Source organism: Meleagris gallopavo, chromosome 9 (genome assembly GCF_000146605.3).
Source record: "Meleagris gallopavo isolate NT-WF06-2002-E0010 breed Aviagen turkey brand Nicholas breeding stock chromosome 9, Turkey_5.1, whole genome shotgun sequence".
Taxonomy (NCBI): domain Eukaryota; kingdom Metazoa; phylum Chordata; class Aves; order Galliformes; family Phasianidae; genus Meleagris; species Meleagris gallopavo.
Window position 1 is genome coordinate 13,997,669 of NC_015019.2, and position 14,573 is coordinate 14,012,241.

Below are 14,573 nucleotides of genomic sequence, written 5' to 3' on the forward strand. Positions count from 1 at the left end.
CACACTGCTGGCTCATGGCCAACCTGTCGTCCACCAGGACGCCCAGGTCCCTCTCTGCAGAGCTCCTCTCCAGCAGCTCATCCCCAGCCTGTATTGGTGCATGCAATTATTCCTCCCTAGGTGTAAGACCCTACACTTGTTTTTGTTGAACCTCATCCGGTTTCTTAGTGCCCAGCTCTCCAGCCTGTCCAGGTCTCGCTGAATGGCAGCACAGCCTTCAGGCGTGTCAGCCAATCCTCCCAACTTCGTATCATCAGCAAACTTGCTGAGGGTGGCCACTATCCCCTCATCAAGGTCATTGATGAAGATGTTGAACAAGACTGGACCCAGCACAGACCTCTGGGGGACACCACTGGTTACAGGTCTCCAGCCAGACTCTGCACCACCAACGACGACCCTCTGCGCTCTGCCAGTCAGCCAGTTCTCAACCCACCTCACTGTCCACTCATCTATCCCACACTTCCTCAGCTTTGTTGCACAGCTCCCAGAAGGCAGTGGTGCCACTCATAAGGGCAAGGTGCCCTCAGTAGCAGATTGGGATGCATCATCATCCTATTTCTGAGTTTTACCTAAAACTGGGCAAACTAAGACTGAAGTTCTAATATTTGCTCCAAACAAATGGATTGCAACCTGATCATTTTCCACTTGTTTCCACTTTCCGTGTTGTTCTGTTGCCTGCTTCAGTGGATCAGTTCATTCACCCCAGCACCAGGGAGAGCCGCAGGCAGTCACGGTGATGCCAGTGACACACAGGGAACTGCTCTGACTGCTCTGACACCGGCACTGACAAGGGGTCTTTGTTCCCCTTTTCACAATTAACTGAAGCTGTGCCTCTTACAAATAACAGTCTTTCATTTCTTTTACTGCTCTAGCGAACCTAACATTTCCATCAGTACTACTGCAGTGGGCATAGCTTGGGCAGCCACATATCTGTGATAATTCCACTTTGACCGGGTGGGTGGCCTGGGCTGGAAGTTCAAGGTGTGAGCAGGTTGGGTTCAGGAGTTATATTTAGGTTTGCAAGGCTGCAGCCTCGCCTTTGCAAAGTCAACAGAAGTCTCAGTCTTTCAAACATTTATTTAGCTGCTTTACACCGAGGCCAGCCAAATGACTCAGAGCATAACATGAAACACAGATGCAGACATTAGCAGGAGCTGAGACCCTACCGCAGGAAGCAGGCCAGGCTGTGGTGTACACTGTTACCCTAGGTGAGCAGAACAAGGAGCTTTTGCTTCAGGTTGTCCACAGGTCAGGTAGGGAGAGTTCAGTGTTTGGAAAGCTCAAGAGCCTTGGCTGGGTATTCTTATTTAATTAAATTCATTATTAAAAAGACATATTGCTAAGGTGTAAATGGCAAGAGAAAGAAGTTAAAAATTCACGTGGCATCCTATTTTCCATTAGTTGATATTTACATTATTTAGTTTCTTCACTGGAAAAACTTCTCAGCAGAATTAGGCTCCAATGAGCAAAAAGATTTCTATGCACACACTAAATATAGCTGCAGTCTTAAAACCAGCACAGTGAACACCTGCTATTCCCCTGCTTGCTGCCTCCCTTCTCACCATACTGTCTGTTTGCGGTATCTCATCCTCTCACGTGTAACTGCCACAGCTTTTAACTGCTGAGCACCTGTGCCAGCATCATGTAAGGTGGGCAAAGGGAGCAGGATGTGCAGACACCACAACAAACAGCAAAGCACACCAGCCAGCTTTGTAGAGCAAGTGCTGGGAAGCACCAGGTCTGTGAACTAATGAGCAGCATTGTCTTGTCTTCAAGCAAGGTAATGTCTGCTGCTGAATAGTCTCCTGCATTAAATTAACACTGGTACCAGTCCTGACACTGACATTACTCCTCTCATTCGAGACAGAACTGTACTTGAGTTTACATATCTCAGCACACTGCAAAATCTATAACATGGCAGTGTTAAATACTAACATTCCTTTTAAAAAGAATACCTGTGGGCTTGGTACTTATTGTGTCCTAAAATCGAAGGCTCTATGGCTCACCTTCATTGACGTTACAAGTCAAAAGCATCTAAATGACATAAATTTGCCATAATCCTAGCATTCATCAGACTTTCTTCTATTACGTGCTGCCACTGTAGAAATAGTCATATTCCCAATTATGTAAATAAACATTATTTATAGGAATGAAGATTTCTTTTCCTTGTATTTCTTATGAAAAATGCCTCTCCCCCATTAATTCTGTTTATACCAGCCATGTGAATAATGGAGTCATCAAGACAGCTAACGTTTAGTAAGATGTTGGGAATATTTAGAATTGTAGGAGGTGGATTAAGGAGTATTTTCTGTTGTTGTTTTTTGAAAATATGTAAGTTTTATATCTTTAAAATATTTGGCAGAAATTCTCATCTGTAAAAAATGGAAATGTTATCCATTTTTATGTTGTTGAAAAATGGCCAGTTTTTAATGCGAGCAGAATTTTCAACGAACTTTTCAGGGAAAAACGGATGCTATTTGTAAGGAAGTGTGCATTTATTGCTGAGATTTTTTAATAATCTTAATTATTATTATAATCTGACTTAAAATGCAAGTTACTATTCTGGTAATTAGTAAACTATAGTGCCAGCATGTTTTTGTCAGCACATCAGCATACTGAATATATTTTTATCTTACATTTTAGTATTCTTTAAACAATGTAAGGCAAAGCTGGCAATCTCTCTATTGTCGTGCATATATTTCCTGCTTGAAACAAACCATGAAATTTAACTTCAGCTGCATACTAAGCAGCCAGAGCAAAGCCAGGTTTGAAGAAATAGAGATTGTTTTTTAATTTCCCTAATTGAATATACTCCACAATACAGTCACAATACTTTCTTACCAGTGTTTGTAATAACATGATGAATTTCCCTGAGAATAAGTTCCAAATGCAAAGGAATTACCATGTTCTTGTAAAAAGATATGACCAAAGGGCTGAGCAGGTTGCTCAAAGCATTGTGAAGTGAGCAGCACCCCAGTCCTGTGACTCTGCACATACCTGCACCCTTCAGGCACATCAGCGGGCCCTGGGCAGTGAGGGGCTTTCTGGGTATCTTGCTGAGCGTATGAGTTGAGAATGGGCACTGCAGGTAATGGGTGGTTTGCCTCTGTCTTCTTGGAGAATGGTCTTAGCCACTAACCCATTGCCTTTCCATTGTATTGACTTTATTTAACAAAAACGCAAATCATCTGTTACCAGTGTGCATGTACTGCATTGCAAAAGTGAACTTACCATGAAATTCGTTTCAAACAGGGAGAAAAACAGGTGTCGTTTTTCCCAGTAGTGATTCTTAAGCCCTTATAGGCACAGCCTTTCCAATGTTTTCAGCGGGAGCTGCCAAAACTGGGAGCACTACAGAGACTGACCCACAAGGTTTCCCCAACAGTAGCCTCACATCAGTTAACTCTTGTTGAGCGTTTTCTGAATCACCCACAGTATTTTACGATTACATTCCTCAGGGGATATTTTCTCATTGTTGGCCATAGTTTACAAGTAGTTTTACCCTCCTGGTTCTCTTGACACTGTCTTCTATGCTCCCTCTGAAACACTTTGAGCTACAACGTGCTTTTTTTTCTCCATTGTGACCAGAAAGTGTATTTTGTTTTTTGTCTTGCAATAAAGAAAATTCAGTGCAAGTAAACACAAAGACTTGAGCTGATTCTGGAGAATATGAGCTCAATCCTACCTTGGTGCTGTACTTCCCTGAACATACACTCCTAAACAGGTGACTAAAGTTTATGATGCAATGTATTGAGTCAAAATTATAATATATTATACAACTTACTTGGGGAACGAAGCTACCACCATCTCATCACAGAATCACAGAATGGCCAGGGTTGGAAGGGACCTCAAGAATCATGAATCTCCAACCCCCCTGCCACATGCAGGGCCACCAACCTCCCCATTTAATACCAGACCAGGCTGCCCAGGGCCCCATCCAATCTGGCCTTGAACACCTCCAGGGACGGGGCATCTACAACCTCTCTGGGCAGCTGTTCCAGCACCTCACCACTCTCTCTGTAAAGAATTTCCTCCTGACATCCAACCTAAATCTCCCCTCCCTCAACTTAAAACCATTTCCCCTCATCCTACAGTTATCAACTCTTTCATACAGTTCATTCCCCTCCTGTTTATAGGCTCCCTTTAGATATTGAAATGCTTCAATGAGGTCACTCTGCAGCCTTCTTTTCTCCAGCTGAAGCCCAGCTCCCTCAGCCTGTCATCATAGAGGAGGTGCTCCAGTCCCCTGATCATCTTTGTGGCTCTCCTCTGGACCCTTTCCAACAGCTCCCTGTCTTTCTTGTACTGGGGGCTCCACACTTGGACACAGTACTCCAGATGGGGCCTCACAACAGCAGAGGGGGACAATCACCTCCCTGTCCCTGGCCACCCCTCTTCTGATGGAGCCCATATATTATGGATATATGATAAAGCCAACATATTATGCTCATGAATAATTCTTTATTTAAGAAAACAGTTCTGACTTGAAAAAAGCTAATGATGAGTAACAGCTATTCATACAATTAGTCAGGGAACGTGTGAATGCATCTGTCTGGCATTTAGCTAGAGTCAGAATTTGGGATGGGCTCACTGCTTGTACTTATCTCTGATACAGTCTTTATCTTTGGCTATGATGTTCTTCAGGAGGGTAAGCAGTTGTCTTACATTAAATTGCTATTGCTGTTCAGTACTGTACATTCTGCAAATTACATGCAGTCTTATTCTGCTGTGATTGATAAACTGAATAGAAGTTGTAACTGTCAGTGGTGGCAAATCTCCCAACATAGTATTATTAAGAAACTTTTAAACATAACAGGAATATCATCAATGTGGACTGTGCCAGTCTTCTAAGTCAACTTATATCAACTGTCAGGTGTTAACACCAAACAGGACTGAAATTTTAGTAAGAAAATGTTAGCAATAAGATAAGTACAGTGGAAAAAAAAAAAGGAATTGTCTAAAACACACAAGCCTGACACAACAGAATGGGGAAAGTCACGGTATTCAAGGATGCAGTAGCACTTCTATAGGCATTTCTGCCTATAAGGGAAACTCTTGCTGAGAACTCAGCACCTTCTTAGGCATGCTATGTTGTGAGTGAGATTCATGGATTCATTTCCCAACAAAACATTGGACTTAGTCATAGCTCTTGAACTCTGGGCACTGTTGTGGCGTATAGGAAGTCACACACCCCATCACTGGTTCCTTCCAGGCAGACCAGGTTGCTCTACAAGGCCTTCACAGCCACATGGGAGGCTTGAGCAGTGGTTTAAGCTTGAACCTGTCTAGTTCACAGTGTCCCTCACTGTTCTGGTGCTGTCTCCACACTGACACTTCCTCCTACTGTAGAGGGAAGCACTTTTCAGCTCTGCTGCCTTTCAGGGCCTCAGGCAGTGCAGGAACCTTTGATCCATGTTTGTTCTGCTACCACAGTGATACTTGTGGGATGCTGCAGAACACTAACACAAGCTTGATGCGGCAGATTTCCTGCTAGCACAAATTCCTGTGGAATCCAGCCAAGCTATGACCGCTTGCTTTGCACAAATAGTCTGTTGTTTGGCACCACTCCATGCAGAGCTGCCTGGCAGTGGCAGTGGTGGCTGAGCCAGGAGCTTGTATCTGACCCTTGGTTGGGGAACATGTTGTCATAGGCAAGGGCGTCTCACTAGGAAAACAGCCCTCACAATAGAAGGAAATATCTGCCAGACAAGAGAAAAGGGAGCTGGCCCAGGGCAGGAGCGCTTGTGTGATTGTTGGACACCTGGACTTGGCTCCCCATCACACTGACTGTGTGGCTTGGAGAAAGGCGTCCAACAATCGAGTCCCTCTGGCACCTTCTCATAAGTTTTGGCAGGAGCTCAGCAGCCAGAAGGAGCTGGGAGCTGAGGCTGACTTGGTGCATCTCCTAAATTTCATTGCAGCTCAATCTTAAATGCAGGAACATGGATGTTACCTGCCTCCTGGGTCTTCAGTGAAGGTAACAGAACAAAATGTAATAATTTTTTAAGAACTTTTTAAGAAATATTAGTGATAAATAAATGTCTTACGGTGTGCAGTTGGCTCTCTTTGGCGCTGTAAAAGCTCCACTGAATGAAGAAGTTTCCCAGCGGCTGAGAACTCGTGTAGGTGCAGAGAAGGGTTGCGTTCCCGCCGCTCTTGACATTCACCGTCTTCTCAGGAACGGTTACCACAACTCCGTGGACGTGGCCTGTGGGCAGTGAGCACATGAGCAGAGAGCAATGGGGCAGCCTGGGCCCTGCTCTGCCAAAGGAACCTGGAAGTGTTTGTCACTCTGCTTTTAGTACAGCTCCCCTTGGGCTTGCTGGGCATATGTCAGTGATAGCAAGCCCCCGTCAAACAAATATTGTTCTGGCAAAGCACAAAGCAGGCTTGCTCCCACCTGCACAGACTTGTCTTCTCACTGTCAGCCTCCCTACACTCAGGGCTCTCCTGAACCTGACGCTCTTGTTCACAGCTGTCCCTAGGCCTCCTGTACACCTTCCTTGCCTTCTTTTTTTGCGCTTATTCCTCAGATATCTGATGTTTATCCATGGCTCACTGTCTGCTACCTTCTTCTTGTATTCTTACACTGACTCCAACTCGGTGGCACTGTTGGGTTCCCCCAGGCTGAAGCCCAGCAGCTTTCCTCTATTTGCCTTTTGCTATTTCCTTTGAATCATAGAATCATTGAAGTTGGAAAAGACCACAAAGATCATCTAGTCCAACCAGCAACCCATCCTCACATGCCCACTAATCACATCCTCAGTGCCACATCAGTCCTCTTCTTGATCACCTCCAGAGAAGGTGACTCTACCACCCCCCTGGGCAGCCTGTTCCAATGAATCACCACTCTTTCTGAGAAGAATTTTTTCCTAATATCTAGCCTAAACCTCCCCTGGTGTAAATTAAGGCCATTATATCTTGACCTATCGCTGTTGCTGGGGATAATAGACTGACGTCCACCTCACCACAACCTCCTTTGCTTTTGTTTAGATTTCTTACGGCTTCCTTGCAGAAACCCTTTGTTTTCCAATATATTCACATTGCAAATTTCAAACTGAGCTTTCTGGAAATGTTTTTATCATATGAGTTGTGAGAAATTCTCTGATAACCTGATCAACCCTTTCTGTCATTCTCTAAACAGAAAAGGACCAAACATAATTGATGAACTCTTTTCTGTAATGTTCTCATCAGTCTAGGCTATAGAGCTGTGTTAATGACAGGAACGGAGTGGTGTTCTACAGTATTTATCTGTTTCTGTCCTCTGTTCAAGTTATTAGAAATGGTGACATATGGCAACAAAGCTAGAGCTGTCAGTTAAAATTGAAGTCTGAATGTTAGGTCTTTGCTAGATGGCTGAGTCCAGTTTTAAGAGCTACTGTCAAGAGATTCTAAAGGAGAATCTGTTCTGGACATGGTGGAAAATATATGTCTTTGGTGCTTTTCCTGGTACAGTGGGCAAGGTGAGAAATTCATGTTGGCTAATTTTTGTGTAGGCATATTGTATGTGCCAGTGATAAAGGCAAAACATAGAAAACAACCTTCTCTTAATGGAATATCTGTGCATTTTATGTTAGGGTGCTGCTTCTGAGAGTTTAAGCAGAACCTTCAACAACATCAAAAAAATATTTTACTCAAATTATCACCCATATGAGAAAAAGACAGTGTAAGAAAGGAGGTTTTTTTTCATTTTTAACCATGTAAATATCACAGATTCATCAGCTCCTGCAATATACAAGCCTACCTCAACCTAGAGTCTGAACTCTTCGGGTCTGATTTCCTTGTTTGCTGGATCAAGTGTTAAAAGTTCACTGGAAAGAAGAAGTCAGTAATCTACTTTCCATGGCAGCGGTGACTAGGAGGAAAACTAGCAGGCTTAAACTGCAGTGACATTTACGTTATATACGAAGACAGCCTCACAGGAGTGGTTGCAGACTGATTTAAATCAGAGTGGATCCTGCCTTGGAGAAGGAGGGGATCCCAGTGCTATCTACAAGTCCTTCTTGTTATGTGAGTTCACAATACCTTAATCCTTACTATAACCTAATATGAAAGCCATACAGTATTATTTTAGATGTCTCAACTCATTGATCTTGGCTTTAACAACTGGAGTCAAAGAGAAGATAATGGCTTTTTGCCACAATAATACTTGCAGTTACATGCATTTATTTTCTGTTCTTCATTGTAAAAGAGCTGTTGTCTTTCCACACAATGGCATTCTACTCAAAACTTCAATTTTCCAGTCATCTGCCTTTATCACTCTGATTCTGGAATCAAGAGTGCTACAGAGACTGGATATTTTCCAGGACAAGTTAGCAGAAATGATAATCTTAAGTGGAATCTTAAGTGATTCCAGCTTCCATAAAGCTGCATGTTTTGAATAAACACATACAGTTTGCTTAGTTCTAGTAAATAAATAAGGCCAAAACCAATAAAACTTTCTTTGTCCAGCAAGGTTGCTAAACGCCACTACTAATTCTAAGATGGTGCTTTTAACTGAAAATGGAGCGAACTGGACCTGCTCAGCCTGTTCTACATCACAGAATGAGAATTTGTCTTTATGTTTAATCCACTGTTTCAAATTTATAATCCCATTTCATACATACAGGCCTTTTGATTGCAATGAAAAAAGGGTGTGAATAAGAAGTTACACATTACAAAAGGCAAGTGAGAGCAGGGCATAACTTATTGTTAAAAATAGTTGGTCTGTGTCTTTTACTCAACATTACTGTGAGAGTATTTCCTTGTTAAAGAAAAGTGGCTGCTGTTAATTGAGAATCATTCACTTTAATTGCAGATCCATGCAGTTCTTAATGTTAACAAAGCAAATACCAGATTGCTGATTTTTTCCTGACTGCCACAGAAGCTCTGTCAGTAATTTCTCTTGCTACAGCCACAGTGTTAGTCTTAAATCCAAACCCTTGAAATTAGAGCACATTGTCTGGCAAAGTATTTGTACTAGTGCTGAATTTCTCTTCATTTTTAAGGCAAAAATCTGTGGGGCTTGTATGTGAGAGCAATAGCACTGAAACACCAGGAGCAACCATTTAAAATATTTATTTGGCTTCCAAATAGATAATTTCATCTTGAAAAGAAAACGTGGACACTAACTTCCAATTTTTTAAGTGAAATTGGAGGCTGTTCATCTCCATGGAGCATTAGATTTAAAATGTCCACCTCTGCATATATTAAAAATAGAGCTTAGCCCAATACATTGTCTTTGAAACAGTAATAAAATATTATCTTTAGTGTACCATATAGTTTCTGGATTCCATTTCATGGAATTCCAAAGGACTATTTGCATGCTTAAGTTAAGCATCCCCCAAAAAGTTTTAAATGGGGTGGATGCAAGGCATCATTTCTCAGCATATTGTGAAGGGGAGACAAAAGGCGAATGTGAGAAAGCCAACCACGGAGGACCCAAGCGTTGTGTGTGCAAGCCCTTTGCCTCTTCTCAGCTCTAAAGCAAAGCATTAATTTACCAAAGCTAAAATTCCGTTCTTGAGCAAAAAATTATTACCAGTTAGGGGTCAGCCTGCTGATTTCCACAAAATGACACATCAGTGTAGCCATGATCTTCATTACATCTAGAAATAAGTCCTGAATGTTCTCCTAGTTTGCCAGTCAGGGTCACCTGCTGTCTTACTGCAGCAAGTTCTTTTACTTCAGCGTTATTTCAATCAGTTTGGTATTCTTACCTGCAAGGGTGGCTAGAATTGGAAATATCTTCAGCATCGTTGGAAACATCTTCTTGACGTTTGGAGAGAAAAGAGAGACCAGATGCAGCTTCTGGCTTCAACTAAAACTCATCTGTGTGGGCTTTTTTTTTCAAGTGGCTTTTTGTTTTTCTTATCAGCTATATATCAGCACGTCAGCGAGCTTTTTCATTCTCCTTTATCGCATGTATGCCTTTCTCCAACTAGTGGTGTGATTGTTCAGTTGAAACTACTTTGTGGGGTGAAAACAAATGAGTGTTTTGTTAATAATAAACCTTTGAATCCGAGAAGCCCCGATGCTCCCACCTATACCTACTATGCCAGCAGTATTTGCCCATGTAAGTACTCCTACCGAGCACAACAAAAGAGTTTGTAGAGCTACATCTGATTACTAGCATTGCCGGTCGTCAGTGGGATTACCAGCATTGGAGTCATGCCTTGTATGAGTATGGAATAATCTTTACTTCCTGTTAATTCTATCACATATTTTTGGAAAATGGGCATCTGAAGATAATACTTTCTTAGTACATTTCCATTTTCAGAAGTATTTATCATACAGTTTCATACAGAATGATTACATTCTTATGATTGCCTTGAAATTTCTGTACTAAATTCAGCAAAAAGATAACACACCAAATTAAATAAATAAATAAATATTTATATAAAATAAAGGTAAAGCAAAACACAGTCTATCTTCTAAACAAACAATGCAGTTGGTTTCATCTGGTTTTAATCCTTGAAATTGGATGCTACTAATACAAATGACAAAGTGAATATATTGATTTTTATTTAAATCTTATTATCTGATATATGTAGTGAAAAAGCAGTGGATGAAGGTTAGAAATAATTACAATAACTTACAGTAGATTAGTTTGCCCTTAGTGAATGCAGAGTACCTTGTCCAATTGTCTAAAGCTCGCGAGGAATACAGGGTGCTCAGGTGCTTGGAGAAAGCTGCTCTGCTTTCCATCTCATTTGATTGAAGCTGATTCAATGCCTGGTACTGAGATGGGAGTAGCTGGTTATGCATGTGCAGCCACGTGGTAGTAGCTGAAGACATAACAGAGGGCAGCATTGCCTTTTAGATGTATTCCTGTACCTGCATGACCAAGACAATGAAAATGCCCTGAGACTTATTTCTGTGCTTGGTAAAAACATGGGTCAACCTTTCTATGGCAGGGACCATGCTGCAGAAGGGAGTGGTGACTTGCTTATTGGTCAATTATCACTGGGCTCAGGCTTATGGAATTAGGTGAATTTTATTCTTCCTGGTACTTCTGTGGATGGCAGATCCCTGAATAACTCTATGTAGACGTCAGGATTTGATTGTATTTTTATATGAACTATCTCAAAAAGTTTCATGAAAGATGCCTTTCCTTAGCTGTGTCAGTGCTTCTTTCAGTGTCCCCATAGGATAGGCAGCACGTGCCAGTTAGTGACAAGGAGGATGGGACTTGGAACAGATTCATGTCTTGCCATGGATGCACAGGAGATACAGTGTCTAGAGAGAAATATGTAAATTCAGAGCCTGAATATCAAATTTAGGTTTCTTCCAAATGTGAACAGTGTTTAGATTGACCTTCTGTAAGGAAGTATGAAGGCATTCCAAAGGCACCTGGAATTCTCACTGGGTTAGCTAGCATCAGGCTGAAACAGAACTGCTGCTGTCTACTCAGTGAGCCACAGAAACTGGTTGTGAGTGTGGCCACACTGCAACAGCTTGTGGCAACTCTGTAGTATGCACAAGCTCTCACTAAACAGATCACTGATCCTTTGCAAAACCAGTAATTTTTAAGAAGGTGTACAAAATGTTGCCACCCAGCTGCAGGTCAGCACACACCTGCATGATCTTGTGCCTTTACCACAATGTCAACGTGTCCTCTGCTTCCCCCTTCATTTATCAACACTGTCCTTTGTCTGGTGCTTAAAGCACTCTCAGTTAATACATATTTTCTCCCTGTTAAGCTCCCTTTTTATGAATTAAATCTCTAGAAGATGCCAACTACATTCCTGGAGGGTGACATGCTCGGTGTGAGCAGAGGCCTGGAGCCAACAAAGCAATGTCTGCGCTGCTACGTGCCCAGCAAGGCCTGGGCTGCGGGCCCGAGATGGCTGCTTCTGGAGCAGTGTACCTCCTAGTGAATGAGTGCACCCCTCCGTCCTGATTTACAGAGGATGCTGAGTTGCATTCACTTTTGGCAGTTAGCAGCCTGGGGCTCATTTCACACCATCAGGTTGGAAGTGTGTATCCTCATGTGCATCGTGCAAGCTACCCGGGATTATGCTGCTGTGAGGAAAGCTGGAGGGGCCTGCCGGCTGCTATTTGTCTGGTTCAGTGCTGCTGGAGCAGTTCTGCTGCCCAAATGCAACATTAGAAGAACAGAATGTAAAAAGGACTGATTGCAGCTGAAGTGACGGGATGATGTGGAAGCCTTTGTCACACTGCAGGTTGTCGGCCCAGAGCACAGCAGCAGCAGTCACTTTGCCACAGGTGGAGCAAAGACTCTTATCTTGAGATAAAATAGACGGGGCTGGTACCAGGAACTATGTGTTAACAGACTTCATGACTCAAATCTATGTACACTGCAATGTTCCCTTCCAAGCAACTCCCTTGTACTCACTCTATAAACAGAAGTGGTGGTCATTTGAAAAATGGAGCCCAGCAGCACACCTGGGAAAAGCAGCAAGCTTCTCTAGGCTGCATCGCCTACATAGGCACTTAGATGGCTCTTAGGGGTTGCTTCTATTTCAATAACCAATTTAAAAAATTCCTGTAGAGTCCTGCCTTTAACTGGACTAATCTCAGCAGCAAATCGAGCATGTGGTGTTTCTGAAACATGCTAAATGCATCATTGTTCAACGGCACCAAATCCAACAGAATGGGGTGCACAAAGCTCCCTGTTTCAACATCACATCTGGTTGCTGGAAATGCAGAGAATGTAATCAAAGATTTAAACAACTACAGTACAAGAGCCATCTTTAGCCTCTAAATCCATCATTAGGTTGACTTTCAGATGCACTTTATAGTTTTCTTGCTTATTACACAGCCCCATTTGTTGTCTAAAAAATATTTATAAACTGCATTTGCTGGGTGTTTGCTGCCTAAAAGATAGTTCATGAACTCACTGTTATTTTCAGGCACTTAGAGAGCTATGAAGGTCTTGAACAGGAACATATAGAAACAGAACCCCACATCAAATGCCTTTGCATTCACTGAACCCGATACCACCTGAATACGTATCTCAGCATCATGCAGAACAGTTGAATGCAAATGCTCTGATTTTTTTCAGCTTGGGCTCGTTCTTGGCTGAGTTATACTTTCCCCTGAGTTCACCAGCCTAGGAAATGACTGGATCACCCTTAGGGCTGCTTTACTCTCCTGCTTCCAGGCGTAGCTGAGCACTGCCTCCCTGCCTGGCTTTTTCCCAAGTGTTCATTCTTTTTGGTATGTTCCAGGTAACCATTTCCTTGAGGAATCAGTGTGGGTGAAGCTGCTCCCACACCTGGTGCTACAGTGTGGCTGCCCTCTGAGGGACCTGAATTCAGTGAGACTGCGTGTCTTTCTCTTTGCAAGAGGTGGAAATACAAATCCTATATGCCATTAAATATCATTGGCTGTACAGCTCCTTGTCCCTTCTCCGTGTGAGTTCTGGGGACCCCAGCAGCCTGGTTTCTGCTCTCCTCTGGCTCTGGGGTGGTGGGATGAGACAGAGCACTTGCCTGGGCCCTATCTGGGTATGGATTCCCTGAAGCTGACAGTGCTTTGGAAGTGCTGCACGACATGAAGGTGAATGAGCTCATGGAAGGTCAGCTCTGCTTGCTTAGCACCCGGTTTTGATGTGACTTTTCCTTTTGGTTCCCAGGAGCATTGTGCTGGGAGAAGGTTGCTTGTTTCATTGATTTTAATTTTCAGAGAATGATACAATGCTTCCTATCCAGCTTTGTTAATCATCACATTATAGCTTTCTTAATTATCTTAATTACACTGAACATGACAATACAATGGTGCCATGTGATGAAGCTCTGACAGAGGATCAGCTGTCCTGGATAGACAGACTGTGCAGAAAACTGACAGAGACAAACATAAGAATATTTTTATCATGTCTTTGATTTTCTGGAAGTTCATCATCTCAGGGCTCACGCCTTGGATCCTGTAGCCCAGCAGCTTTGGTGTACAGCATGCACTAGCAGCTCAAATTCCTTGCAAGCACTTGTTATCTTTGATGGTCAAGTTGGCAGTGAGTTTGCAAACTGGGAGTCTCATGAAAAATGAGACTGTCAGCAGTCGGTATGTCATGGGAGCAGCAAGGAGAGCAAGCAGTCAGTGACCTCATCTTAAAAACACATGAATGTTAATGGTGTGCAGGGTGTAAACTCTGCATAGCAGCTGTCTCACCCAGTGGCACACAGCACTGTGATTCCAATGAACTATAAAAGCAGTGAGCGCGGCTGTGGCACAGCTATGTCCCTGTCCCACCTTTCCTCGCAGCAGTAGGATTTGCAGCCCAACAAACACGTGCTGTCAGTAAAGAAAGCAGTGATCCATGGCCATGGCTGAGGCTCAGTGCACATCACTGCTGGCCTTGTGCTGCAAGTTCTCTGACACAGAGCGTATTTGGGTTGTGCTGCCTGCAGCCAGGCTGTGTCCCATGTTGACACCTCTTTGCTCTTGCTTTTCTGTAATTAGTAAATGAATTAGTAAATTAGTAAAGTGAAATGTTCTTGGAGCCTTTTTGAAATATCAAAGAGCTTCTAATTCAATAAACAGACAGGCCCCAGAAAGAAATCATGGCTTATTTCATGGACTTATTTCACCCATACCACTGATGTGATTGGCATTTAACAAGCAACTCTTCG

General features: G+C 42.8%; 2 protein-coding genes across 7 annotated transcripts in view; one reads left to right on the forward strand and one right to left on the reverse strand.

Annotated features, from left to right (window-relative positions):
* The window catches only part of VSIG1 (V-set and immunoglobulin domain containing 1), a 23,156-nt gene extending 12,437 nt beyond the window's left edge, over positions 1–10,719 (reverse strand). Inside the window, exons 1-3 of one of the 6 annotated variants that reach the window (XM_010715380.3) lie at positions 10,613–10,719; positions 9,699–9,948; positions 6,048–6,208 (exon numbers count right to left, since the gene is read on the reverse strand). In XM_010715380.3, coding sequence (XP_010713682.1) covers positions 6,048–6,208; positions 9,699–9,747 — 210 coding nt within the window. In that variant the 5' untranslated portion in view covers positions 9,748–9,948; positions 10,613–10,719. Of the gene's footprint in view, positions 1–6,047; positions 6,209–9,698; positions 9,949–10,577 lie in introns of all 6 variants that reach the window. The other 5 variants (XM_010715382.3, XM_010715379.3, XM_010715378.3 and 2 more) reach the window with 5 other exon arrangements.
* Positions 1–14,573, forward strand: part of LOC100541464 (synaptotagmin-like protein 2) — a 69,980-nt gene that overhangs the window by 17,983 nt on the left and 37,424 nt on the right. The window lies entirely within an intron of this gene.